Below are 12,562 nucleotides of genomic sequence, written 5' to 3' on the forward strand. Positions count from 1 at the left end.
GAGGTCACGTGTAGCCTATAGTCCCGGAGGCACCTGCTTCTGGGGGTTTTAGGAAGCCGAGAGTCACGGGCGACCGGGACCGGCTTGCAAAGTCTTTTCTTTTTGGTCTGTTTGCAGTTCAGTGGACCCTTCTGGAGAAATAGAAGCTATGCAGCCTTCGAACGCGGCCCCCGTGTTTCCAGCAGGATCCAGCCCCGACCTGCCCACGCCTGTGCTCATGTTGAGACTCTCTGTCGTGTTCTGCTTGACATGTGTTTTTGCCTGTTTGCACCATGCTGGGTGGAGGAACGTCACTAACACCCCGTGTTCATTCGGAGGGGACGCGTGGTCAGCTTCTCCGTGGCTGCTAGGGGTTTCCCCGGGGGCTGTGAAAGGCCGACCACGCATCACAAAGTCATTTGAATCCCGACCCCACTGAAGTTCCCCCCACCCCCGCCCCCATCCCGGGAGCTCTGGGCCATTGACCCTGGGAGACAGCCAGACAAGCCTTCAATTAGTGTCCTCAGAATTTCCTTCATTTGGAAGGAGTTTTGTTTTTTTGTTTTTTTTCAGATCAGACTAATAAAGAAAGAAATAAGGAACCAAGTACTTCTTCCTTAAATGCAATGCCATGGGGTGACTCCTAAAGGCTGTGGGACACAGTGCTAGGGCTGTGGTCCCTTTTCTGGGGCTGTGACACAAATGACCGACCTAAGGGTAGCCTTTCAGTTTTGGGATTTTCCTTCTCTGCCTGTTTCCTTCCACTGGTCTTGGTACATCGGGGACAAGGCCTTCTCAGTGTTCAGATACTCCCCTGCAGGGGATACTTCTCTGCATTCAGATACTCCCCTGCATTCAGATACTCCCCAGCATTAGATGCTTCATATTCAGATACTCCCCTGCATTCAGATACTCCCCAGCATTAGATACTTCATATTCAGATACTCCCCTGCATTAGATACTTCATACTCAGATTACCCCCCTGCCTTCAGATACTCCCTTGCATTAGATACTTCCGATACTCCCCTGAATTAGATACTTCATAGATACTCCCCTGCATTCAGATACTCCCCTGCATCAGATAGTCCCCTCATTCTTCCATGTGGGTTTTTGTTGTTGTTGTTGGGATTTGTTAACTATAACGTCTTTACAAAATGTTTTAACTGCTTTGATGTGAAAGCTCCCTTTAACTTTGGGGTAAGACTGCCTTGTGGCAGGGCATCTCCTGACATGTTTCCTAACAGCTTGAAATGAACGGAAAGCATACTCTTCCTCCTCGAAATAAACAAGGACTTTTGTACATTGAGAAACACTGCCCCCCACCCCCACCCCGTGTAGGGCTCTGTACGCACTGGAAGGCTGCTGACTTGCATGCTTGTATATACTCTTGGGAAGGCTTCATCGAGATTAATCGCATCCAGTGCAGAAGTTCTGATGTTCTGTTTTTCCGTGGCTCAGGTATGTGCGGAAGTGAACATGGCCGTGTGGAGTCCGGAGGACCTAACACACACATCTCAAGTGTTGGGGTTGACCAGTTGTCAGGGGGCTGAGGGCTGGGTTATCCAACACGGCTGGGTCCCAGTGCTAACACACAACACCTAGGTTTACAAACGCAGCACACAGGTATCCATATTCTTCCCGAACGAGCCTTCAGCATCAGACTGGGCACATAGACTCGCTTTACAGTAAGAAACAAGTGCATAAAATCGTTTTGTGACTCTGTGAATAACATTGATGTTTTTACAAGCATTGCAGTCCTACTATAAGCATAAATGTCTCCTTACAGGAGAGTAGAGGGGAGCTGTGGGTGACTCGTTCATAAATAAATGTATACATGTAAGAGAGATGTCCTCCATATAGGCTGTGCCAATCCATGATATTCCCAGTGATGTCTCAGATACCTTCTAAAAACCCTCCTGGCTTTATGGGTCCTTGCCACTGTTAGTTGAAAACACGGTATGAAATCAACAGTTTTACCCTGCAGTTCTCTTAACACAGGTGAGGTTGGGAATGTGTGTATGGAAAATTCACTTCTACGGCCATTTCTGGGGGACCCGTTTGAGATGCCCGTTGCCCGTTTTTATATGCATTATTGGCCCTGCTGTTATTGATTCGTGGGAACTCTTTACATATTAAAGATAGTGCCGTTTTGGTTGTGAAGCTTTTTAAAAACCTAAAATTTTTTTTTCTAATGTTTATTTTTGAGAGAGACATAGAGCATGAGTGGAGGAGGGGCAGAGAGAGAGGGAGACAAAGAATCCCAAGCAGGCTTCAGGCTGTGAGCTGTCGGCACAGAGCCCGACCTGGGGCTCGAGCCTCTCTCAAAAATAAGTAGACATTAAAAAGAAAACATGCCTCCGTACAGATTTGAGCAAAGAATTTCCTTATAATTTGTTCAACATTCTCCAGGTCTGTGGGGAACTCTACATCCCATGATTTTGTATCCTCTCTGTGTCACCTGTTTCGGTTCTGAAATAATGGTTGGATGGTTTTTATTTCGTGGCCCTTGTCATTGGCTTTCTCTGCGTTTCCAGGTTCTTGCACACGGACACCCCTCGAGTCGAACTCTTAATTTCCCTGATTCCCCATCCTTTCTTATTGAATATTGTAAATATCCCAGATCTATCATTTCCTCCGGGCTCAACTGTGGACTCGGAATCTTCTCATTATTTCTATTTTCCAGAGAGTCACCATTTCCCGTTTTTTTTTTTTTTTTCAACTCAAGTGTTTTTGAAGTGTTTTGTTTTTTAATGTCCCCGTGATATTTCTGTGTTCTCAGCTTTCCCGGATTCGGTGACCAGTCTCCCGTTCTGTTGCCATGTGTGACCAGGGTGGTGTCTGTATCATTTCTGCTTTTTTTTTTTTTTTTCCAGCGGACGGAAGCTTTTCTTTCTGAAAAAGCTCCCTGAACGTGGAAATGCGTGTGGATTCTCGGTGTTTCGGGTGCAGAAGACAGGAACCTGCCTTGTCAGCTGCGTCTGTGCAGGTACCCGTGTGTGTTCCCTCTGATCTCCAGCAGGTGGGGTGGGAGCGTCGTCCTGGGACTGGGGCCACATTATGTGGTCACTCTGCGCCTCCGCAAAAGGGGGTTCAGCAGACCGTGTGCCTCCCAGGACGCCACAGTGTGACCGTCACCAGCCTGCAGCCCGGCGTCCAAATCCCACCTGCCATCTGAGAATGGCTTTTATAACCGCAGGTGGTTTGAAAATCTCTGAGAAGAGTAATATTTTTTTTTTTTTAATATTTTTTTTTTCAACGTTTATTTATTTTTGGGACAGCGAGAGACAGAGCATGAATGGGGGAGGGGCAGAGAGAGAGGGAGACACAGAATCGGAAACAGGCTCCAGGCTCTGAGCCATCAGCCCAGAGCCCGACGCGGGGCTCGAACTCACGGACCGCGAGATCGTGACCTGGCTGAAGTCGGACGCTTAACCGACTGCGCCACCCAGGCGCCCCAGAGAAGAGTAATATTTTATGGCGCGTGAGAATTCTGCCACACTGGAGTTTTAGGGTCCGTACGTAACATTGGACGGGTGCACACGCCTCCCGTTTTCCTGCCGGCGGCTGCCTCCCCTCCCCCCCATAGTGGCCAAATTGAGGGGTTTCTGCAGCGGCTTGCAGAGAGGCTCCAGTGACCCCCCTTAACCACACTCACCGGGTTGAGATGGGGTCGCGCTGGGAGGTCATCTCCCGCGAAGGACCCGCGACGGAAGCAAAGACGCTCGGGCCTGCCTTGCATGCACTGTGCTCATGATACTGGGACTGCAGATGCCTCTGTCTACTCCCAAGATACTTTTGTCACCCCCAAAGGAAACCATCACGTACGGGTTTCCTGGGGCGGCCGTAACACATCCCCACAGACGGGGCGGCTTAAACCACAGGAGCGTGTTGTCTCTCGGTGCTGGAGACCGGAAGTCCGAGATCCAGGCGGGGCAGAGGGTGGTTCCTCCCGGAGGCTCCAGGGGACAGCCTGTTCTGTGTCTGTGTCCCAGCTTCTGGGGGCTGCGGGCGATCCTGGGCGTCCCTTGGCATGTCCCACCTCTGCCTCCGTGTCTACACGGCCTTCTCCCTGTGTGCCTGTCTGTGTGCGAATTTCTCCCTTTTTATAGGGACCACCGGGCATATGGGGGTGGTGTCTCAGCTCGGCCCAGGGTGACCTCACGTGAAGACACCTGATTACATAGGCACCAACCCTGCAGAGTTACAAGTTACGACTCCAGGAGATGATTTGGGGGGTGGTGCTTTGGGGGGAACCACAATTCACCTCTGCACACTTCCCATCCCTCTGCCCTAAACTCCCAGAAACCACCGATCTCCTTTCTGCCTATGGATTTGCTTGGAGTCTGGCTTCTGTCACTGAACATACAGTTATTTTATTTTATTTTATTTTATTTTATTTTATTTTATTTTAATGTTTATTTTTGAGAGAGAGAGAGAGTGTGTGAGCAGGGAAGGGCAGGGAGAGAGGGAGACACAGAATCCGAAGCAGGCTCCAGGCTCCGAGCTGTCAGCACAGAGCCCGACGCCGGGCTGGGACTCACGAACCGTGAGATCATGACCTGAGCCCAAGTCGGACGCTTAACCGACCAGGCGCCCCTGATTATACACTTTTAACTGTTTATCCACATTGCAAAGCATGTCAGAGCCGTATTCCTTTTTGTGGTTGGGGAAACTGGAAGAAAACACGTTTCTGACCACATCGTCTGCTGTCCTTGACTCTCCCGCCAATGACTGGGGACTCGGAGGTTTCCTTAAAGCATCTCTCTGTCTCTGTCTCCCTCCCTCTCTAGCTCACACACACACACCTGTGTGCACCTCCAAACGCATCTGTTTTATAAAGATGTTCCACAGACACAGAAAACACGTTCCCGACACATGCACACATTGCTAGATGCCAGGAAAAAAAAAATGCAAAACACATCGAGGTTCATTTCCCCTTTTCCATGTCTTTGGCCCAAATTCAGTTTTTTTTTGGGGGGGGGGTAGGGATTTACAAACAGCTTTCACAACCAGGCTTGATGATGATGATGATGATTAGTTTCTTTTCCCGTGCACTCAGGCCATTTAGGAGAGGGGTTCAGAGTGTTTGGGAAATTGTAACTTTTGTTCCAGCTGAGACGGGCGGCCTGCAGGGTGGTGTGGCCAAGCGAGACAGAAGAATCACACAGCCTCAGGGGAAACACGCAATCGACTCTGGGAAAATAGGGAAAAAAATCACAGGAAAATAGGAAAAGAAAAGAAAAACAAAACAACAAAAAAAAGTAGGACCCATCAGGAGAGCCGGGTTCTGGGCCCGGAGAAGTGCTTTCAAGCCTGAGATCCAGGCACAGCCTGGGTTCTCCCAAGGCCTCTCTCCCCGTGGAGCGAGGTCATTTGCAGCCTGCCCCCCTCTTGCGAAGCCTCTTCGGATGCCCCTCTGCGTTCAGACCCTGCCCGCTCCCCCAGCGGCCCGCTGGGTGACCCCGTGGCCTGCAATGTCACACCGCCCTCCCCTGGTTTCACTTCCTGTGTCCCCTCCGCTCTGTTATCGTCAGCCAGCACCTGGCAGCGCACGGGTGCCCGGCTCAGAACCCGTGTGCGTGCACGGTATTTGTGGAACGAATGCGCGAGCTCCTGTGATGCCCCCCCCGCCCCCTCCCCGGAAGCAGAAAGCCTGGAATCCATCCGTCCCTGTGTAGGGAGCGTCCTCCCAGTGCCCAGGGTGGGGGCCTTTGATGTAGCTGAACCTCCCAGGCCTGGCGATGCCTGTTTCCAGCCCTGACGGAGGGCGGGAGGCTGGCTCCGGGTGTGTCCTCGGCGTGCGAGCCCTTGCTGGTCTCACGGGCCCCGGGCTGCACACGGGCTCCGGGCTGCGGGGTTCGGCGTCTGAGCTCGCGGCCCATTAGCTTCTGGCCGCGGGACTGCCGTTGGGTTCATACTTTCCGCTTGAAACATCGCCTCTGTGCCTTCCAAGCTGGGAGACAGGAAGTCGACACATCGAGGGTGGGGTGGGGTCCGGGAGGCCGGATCTCACAAGCCGCCGGGCTGCGGCCTCCACGGGGGCTGCTTCCGACTGGCGACAGCCATGGAGAGGCGCTGGGGACTGTTCTGGGTCGCGGTGCTGGGCTTTGTGCTGTGCGTCCAAGGTGAGACCCGGTTTGCCCCGAGGGAGAGCCGGGTGGGCGCCGGGCTGGAGGTCAGCTTGGTTTCCAAATCTCCTTCCCCAGGAGCTTGTAGGGAGAAAGTGGCTTTAAGTTGCCGGGCTGGAAGGGAACGCACGGAGTGAGGTCTTAGGAGAAGGCACACGGGACAGAGGGCCGGTTCGGAGCCCCGGGCTGACGGGGTTCTCTGCCTGGTTCTGTGTCACATTTCAAACTCAGCCCTGTTTTGCCGGGTGGTTCCAGCTGGAAGGGGTGGGATGCTTGCGGCAGATGCCTTGTTCCTGATGCAAAGCATTTGTTCTGACCGTTTGCCTTGGGGTAAAAAACAGAGTTGGAAAAAACGGCTTGTTGGTGGGGGAATGGCGTTGCCAGGGCTTGGTTCTGTTTGTGGAAAACGCTGTGTTCGTGTTCTCCGGCTTTTGGATAAACGCCATCCTTTCTTGTGCACGAAAAGTCATGTGACTTGTTTACGCCCCAGGTTCCGTGTCCCAGATGCCCGGGCGTCGGGGTGGGGCTGGGCTGGGGGCTGCAGGGGACTGTCTTGAACGCATGAGACGGGGGAGTGAAACAGCCCCCTCGGTCATGTAAATATTCGCATTCCCAGGAGGCAAGTCTGGGTGGGACAGAAGTCTGGGAAATGCCGTGGGTTTGCAGCGGTGACTCAGGTGTCCCTGTTCTGGGGCGGCCCGTCTATCCTGGTCAAGCTGTGTTCGGGGACCAGGACTCGGTTGTCTGGGGGCCGACGTGATGTGGAGGGAGACGCCAGGGCGCCCAGCCCGGGACGCTGGGCGAGACCCTTCCGTTATCAGCGGGACCGGGCACAAGTGATTTTGGGAGCTGCAGGTTCAGCACAGAGACGCCTAGCTGCACCCACAGCCCCCCTCGGAGAAGCACGTCCCAGACTTTATTCCTAGCAGACTCTCACGCAGCCCGATGATGGTGCCCATTCTTATCGCCGTGTTGCAGATGGGTGCACTGAGGCATGGAGGGTGGGGAGGGATGAGGCACGGAGGGGGAGCCCCCCGGTGATCAGTGCGTTGGCACTCGTCCGAAGCAGAAGCAGAAACGAAACTTGCCAAGGTCGGCTCGGCGGTTTGGGTGTGTTGAGCGAAAAGGAAACCTACACCTACGTCCCCGATGTGCTTCCGTTCTCCCGACGGCTGTGGTCTGTCACCTTGCGGTATATAGATCCCTACTTCTCCCGCGTAAAGAGACACCGACTCTCACTCGGACCGTGTCACGGGCTGCGTTCGGGTGCACCCTGCATTTTCTCTTTGCTTCTGGAAACCATGGCGTGTGCCAAAGAGGCAGGCCGGGCCACGCTGGGCCACACCCCAGAAGCCATCCAGAGTCTGTCTGGTTTCTGCGCGTCTTTCTCCGTGGCCCCCAACGTACCTTTGATCTAGCCAATCTGTGGGTGTGCGGGCCCAGCCAGAAGTGGGTCATTTGTTTAGGCTGGCTGCGGTCACCGCGCCCGTCGATGGGGCCCAACCGGCCCGGCTGTGCAGGGGGGTGGGTCTCAATGCTTGGTGTGCCAGTGACCTGGGAGGGAACTGGATGAAAGGCACCAGGCCAGTGCCCGCCCTTGGAGGTGCTCATTTGGTGAGTGGGTGGGGCTCGGCCCCTGCTGCCCTGAGTCAGCACCGGGCCATCTGGTTTACCCTTGGGTGGAGCCCGTGGATCCGTGGCACAAGGGGGCGGCTGCTCTGGGGGTCCCCATTCAGAGACGCATCATCACCCAGCATGGCCGGCCCACAGGTCACATCCCTACGTAGACAGGCCACAGCTGGCCATTCTCAGCGGGGGGCGACATTGACTGCAGGGGAGACACAGAATATTATCTATTTATCTTTACATCTACAATCTGCCTAGCCGTCCATCCATCATCTGTCATCTATCCATCTGTCCATCCATCTCCATCAATCTGTCTATCTATCTGTCTATCATCTATCAATCCTACCTCCTTACCTACCCATCTGTCATCTATCTATATCTATCTAACCATCCATTTATTATCTGTGTATCTTTTCATCTACAATTTGCCTATCCATCCCTCCATCATCTATCATTTAGCCATCCGTCCATCCATCTCTATCTACCTATCTATCTACCTGTCTATCCATCTGTCCATCCATGCATCCATCCATCCATCCATCCATCCATCATATCTATCCATCCATCATCTCTATCTATCTATCTGTCTATTATATCTCTCATCTCTAGCCATCTACCCATCTCTCATCATCATCATCATCATCAATCTATACATTCAGATTCATTTTAAGGAACTGCCCCACAACATGGTGGGGCTGGCAAGCCCTAAATCCATAGGGAAGGGTAGAAACCCTGCCGTGTTGTCTCCGAATCCCATCTTCTCTGGGAAACCTCGCCTTCAACTGATCAGAGGCGGCCCACCCACGTTACCAAGGGTGATGCGCTTCTCCCTGCGGGAGATTGTAGATGTGAATCCCATCGACAGAGCACCTTCCCGGTAGCATCGAGACTAGCGTTTGACCAAACGTCCGGGCACCGTAGCCCAGGCACGTTGACACAGAAAAATGACCCATCCGGGATATTTTCATCTTTCCACTTCCACGGTCTGAGATGCCAATTGTGTATGCTTTCTTTATTCCTTGTGGGTTGCAAGCAACTGTGATCTGGACAGAATGCTGACACTCGGGTGGGTGGTTGGGAAAGTCTGGTGGGCGGTGGGCATCAGCATTGCTGGGGGACGGGGTCAAAGTGCAGAGTCCCCGGCCGAACCGCCTGTTGTGTGACTGAGCCCCACCCTGGATGCTTTTCTGGTTTCCCAGGTGGTCCTTGTGTCTCAGCAATGTGGGGACCCCCTGCCTCTTATCCAGAGGACATCCTGGGGCTGTTTTCCATGGTGGTTGAACTTCTGTGTGTTTGAGTGTGTTATGGGCTCAACTGTGGGCTCCATATAATGTAGCCCCAACCCCAGGATGGCAGCATGCGACGATATTTGGAGGTGGGGTTTGTACAGAGTGGATTAAGGTGAAATGAGATAGTACGGTGGACCCTGAGCCCAAAAGACTGTTGTCCTTGTAAGAAAAGGGGAAAAGGACACAGGTAAGCAAGGAGAGGGGCCTCGGGAGCAACCGGCCTCGGCCCTGCCTGGATCTCAGACCCCCCGCCTCAGCCCTGCCTGGATCTCAGATTCTAGGCCTCAGCCGCCCCCGGATCTCAGACCCCCAGCGTCAGCCCTGCCTGGATCTCAGACTCCCAGCCTCGGCCGTTTGGATCTCAGACCCTCAGCCTTGGCCCTGCCTGGATCTCAGACCCCCAGCCGCAGCCCTGCCTGGATCTCAGACTCCAGGCCTCAGCCCTGCCTGGATCTCAGACCCCCAGCCTCAGCCCTGCCTGGATCTCAGACCCCCAGCCTCAGCCCTGCTTGGATCTCAGACCCCCAGCCTCGGCCCTGCCTGGATCTCAGACCCCCAGCCGCAGCCCTGCCTGGATCTCAGACCCCCAGCCTCAGCCCTGCTTGGATCTCAGACCCCCCGCCTCAGCCCTGCCTGGATCTCAGAGTCCCTGCCTCGGCCCTGCCTGGATCTCAGACTCCCAGCCTCGGCCCTGTTTGGATCTCAGACCCCCAGCCTTGGCCCTGCCTGGATCTCAGATTCTAGGCCTCAGCCGCCCCCGGATCTCAGACCCCCAGCGTCAGCCCTGCCTGGATCTCAGACTTCCAGCCTCAGCCCCACCTGGACCTCAGACCCCCAGACTCAGCCCTGCCTGGATCTCAGACCCCCCGCCTCAGCCCTGCCTGGATCTCAGACTCCAGGCCTCAGCCCTGCCTGGATCTCAGACCCCCGGCCTCCAGTCCTGCCTGGATCTCAGAGTCCCGGCCTCGGCCATGCCTGGACCTCAGACTCCCGGCCTCGGCCCTGCCTGGACCTCAGAGTCCCGGCCTCGGCCCTGCCTGGACCTCAGACTCCCGGCCTCGGCCCTGCCTGGACCTCAGACTCCCGGCCTCGGCCCTGCCTGGACCTCAGACTCCCGGCCTCGGCCCTGCCTGGACCTCAGACTCCCGGCCTCGGCCCTGCCTGGACCTCAGAGTCCCGGCCTCGGCCCTGCCTGGATCTCAGACTCCCAGCTTCAGTCCCTGCTGGACCTCACACTCCCAGCCTCGGCCTTGCCTGGATCTCAGATTCTAGGCCTCGGCCCTACCTGGACCTCAGACCCCCAGCCTCGGCCCTGTCTGCATCTCGGACTCCAGCCTCCAGCACCAGGAGGGGATACATGTGTGTTGTTCAAGCCACATGGTCTGTGGGATTTTCTTCCTGCAGATACAGGAAACTAATCAAAGCCATTGCTCTGCAAAATGAAGTCCACAGCCCTCCAGCCTCAGTTTCCCCTAGGAGGTGGCGAGAGACGCAGCCTCTCGGGCACAGTCAGACCTGCCTCGCCAGAGTGTGTGAGTCACCGGGTCCTGAGGGACCCGTGTGCACGTGTCCTGCCAGGAAGGCTGGCTTAGGTCACACCGGCCGACACGGCCTGGTCGGGCACTCTGCATTTCATGACAGATGTCTTCCTTGTGTGACAAACGCCCAGCCCTTGGTGGAGTGTGACCAGATCCTTCTCCTCCAGGGACTGTGCACGTGGGGGCAAATGACTTTAATCAAAAAGGGAGCTTGGGACCCTAGGAACCGGGACAACTGGTTGACCTTGCCTGGCGCGGTTCAGCTGCAGGGCAGGGAGGAAGGGGTGGGGCTGGAGGAACAAGGGTTCCCCAGGACCACCTGCAGGGCTCCGGGGAGGGTCTGTCCTTCCGTCCCTGCACGTTCACGCTCAGCTGTGTGCAGCTAGACAGGCAGCCCCGCCTTCCATTCCGTTTGCTGGAATCCAGACCCTGAGGAGCGTCGCAGCCTGTGACGGGTTGATTCGCAGCTGCTCCGGGGGCAGAATGTGGAGCCCGCCCGGGACGTGCCCCCCTGGGCTCGCCGCCTCCTTCCCCTCCTCGCTGTCCTTGCAAACGCGAACTGCCAGCCTCCGCAGATTGTGAAAGAGCCCGGTAGTATGCTTTCCGTCCATATACATTTCTTTTTATGTGTCTTTATTTTATTTTGAGAGAGAGAGACACAGAGTGCAAGGGGGGAGGGGCAGAGAGAGAGAGGGAGACACAGAATCCAAAGCAGGCCCCAGGTTCTGAGCTGTCGGCACAGAGCCCGACACGGGGCTCGAGCCCATGAACGACGAGACCATGACCTGAACTAAAGTCAGATGCTTAACCGATGAAACCACTCAGGCGACCCCCCCCATATAGATATATATCTATATCTATATATATATATTTTTTTTTGAAAGAATGACTGTGCAGAGAGTCAAAGGGGGGACCTTCCAGTGCTGCCTGGAGGGCACCAAGATTTATTCCCTGGGCGTCCTTGCTCCAGCAACGTCCCCCATGTGGGGTTCCTGGATGACAAGATCGGACCCTATAGATCGAAGGCCCCCAGAGTGGGTCCCTCTAGGGCAGGTGACCCAGAAGGCTTGGTTTCCATTAACCCCGGTCCAGGGGCCATCAGTAAAACCCCTATGCGAGGAAATGGCAGATGATGTTCCTATGGGGGCACAGCTACGGGGACGTTGCTTGGGAACAGCCTGGGCGAGGTCACAAGTGGGGGACGGGACACATGACGGCCGCGCGGACGGTAATTACATTCCAGGGCGTTGTGAATCTGTTGCTAATACGGTAATGGGTGCCAAAGCCTCAGATGATAACCGTGGTTGCTTTTTATTTTTTCCTTTATTGTTTTCTGCTTTTAAGAGATCGCCTGAGGCTGATTTTCTCCTTTAGAAAGCAGTTGGGGCACGGGAGCTGGGGTGCAGTGTTTGGGGGAGGAGAGCTCGGGTGCAGCGTTGGGGGAGGGGAGCTCGGGTGCAGGGGCTGGGGGAGGGGAGCTCGGGTGCAGGGGCTGGGGGAGGGGAGCTCGGGTGCATGACCTCGCTTGTGGCTCCTGGTCTGCGTGGACCCTGCGCTGCAAAGCCACACCCTCTTCAGGCGCTGAGTTGTTACTATTGTTGCGACCACAACCGTGCCGGGCGTCCCGTTCACTTGAGGGTCTGGATAGAAACTTAGAGATTCCGGGCGTCAAAAGTCCACGAGGACCCAGGTTGGAGTCTCGTGGGGGTAGAAGGGCCGCCTCCCCGTGTTTACTTACTGGACACAATTCCTCCAAGAGCTACTCAACACCCCCCGCTCCACCCCCGAACAGTTGTGGGTTTTTTTGCTTGTGTGTGTGTGTGTGTGTGTGTGTTTGCGGGAGGAGAGTGGGGGTCTTGTGGATAAGGCTAACCACGAGCCTCCCGCTAGCAGGGACCAGGGTGAACGCGCGCGTCCCCAGGATGTCAGCTGGATCACCAACGTCCCGATCCCAGAATACAGGAGGCTACTTCGTCCCCCGGGGTCGCGGATCCAAAAACAT

General features: G+C 55.2%; 2 protein-coding genes and 1 long non-coding RNA gene across 9 annotated transcripts in view; 2 read left to right on the top strand and 1 right to left on the bottom strand.

Annotated features, from left to right (window-relative positions):
* CD99 (CD99 molecule (Xg blood group)) overlaps positions 1-1,821 on the top strand; it is a 30,767-nt gene extending 28,946 nt beyond the window's left edge. For both annotated transcript variants that reach the window (XM_030306305.1, XM_030306304.1), the window contains one exon: positions 118-1,821. The gene's annotated coding sequence lies outside the window, so the exon portion shown is untranslated. The remainder of the gene's footprint in view (positions 1-117) is intronic.
* A 1,060-nt stretch (positions 1,822-2,881) lies between these two features.
* XG (Xg glycoprotein (Xg blood group)) overlaps positions 2,882-12,562 on the top strand; it is a 33,562-nt gene continuing 23,881 nt past the window's right edge. For 3 of the 6 annotated variants that reach the window (XM_030306300.1, XM_030306299.1, XM_030306298.1), the window contains exon 1: positions 5,941-6,104. In XM_030306300.1, the coding sequence (XP_030162160.1) occupies positions 6,044-6,104 (61 nt within the window). In that variant the 5' untranslated portion in view covers positions 5,941-6,043. Of the gene's footprint in view, positions 2,966-5,639; positions 6,105-12,562 lie in introns of those variants that run through there. The other 3 variants (XM_030306301.1, XM_030306297.2, XM_030306303.1) reach the window with 3 other exon arrangements.
* Positions 4,954-5,785, bottom strand: LOC115507803. Its single transcript, XR_003966801.1, has 2 exons — positions 5,706-5,785; positions 4,954-5,172 (listed from the first exon to the last, which is right to left on the bottom strand). It is a non-coding gene; the product is annotated as an uncharacterized LOC115507803 (long non-coding RNA).

Source organism: Lynx canadensis, chromosome X (genome assembly GCF_007474595.2).
Source record: "Lynx canadensis isolate LIC74 chromosome X, mLynCan4.pri.v2, whole genome shotgun sequence".
In the NCBI taxonomy this organism is placed as follows: domain Eukaryota; kingdom Metazoa; phylum Chordata; class Mammalia; order Carnivora; family Felidae; genus Lynx; species Lynx canadensis.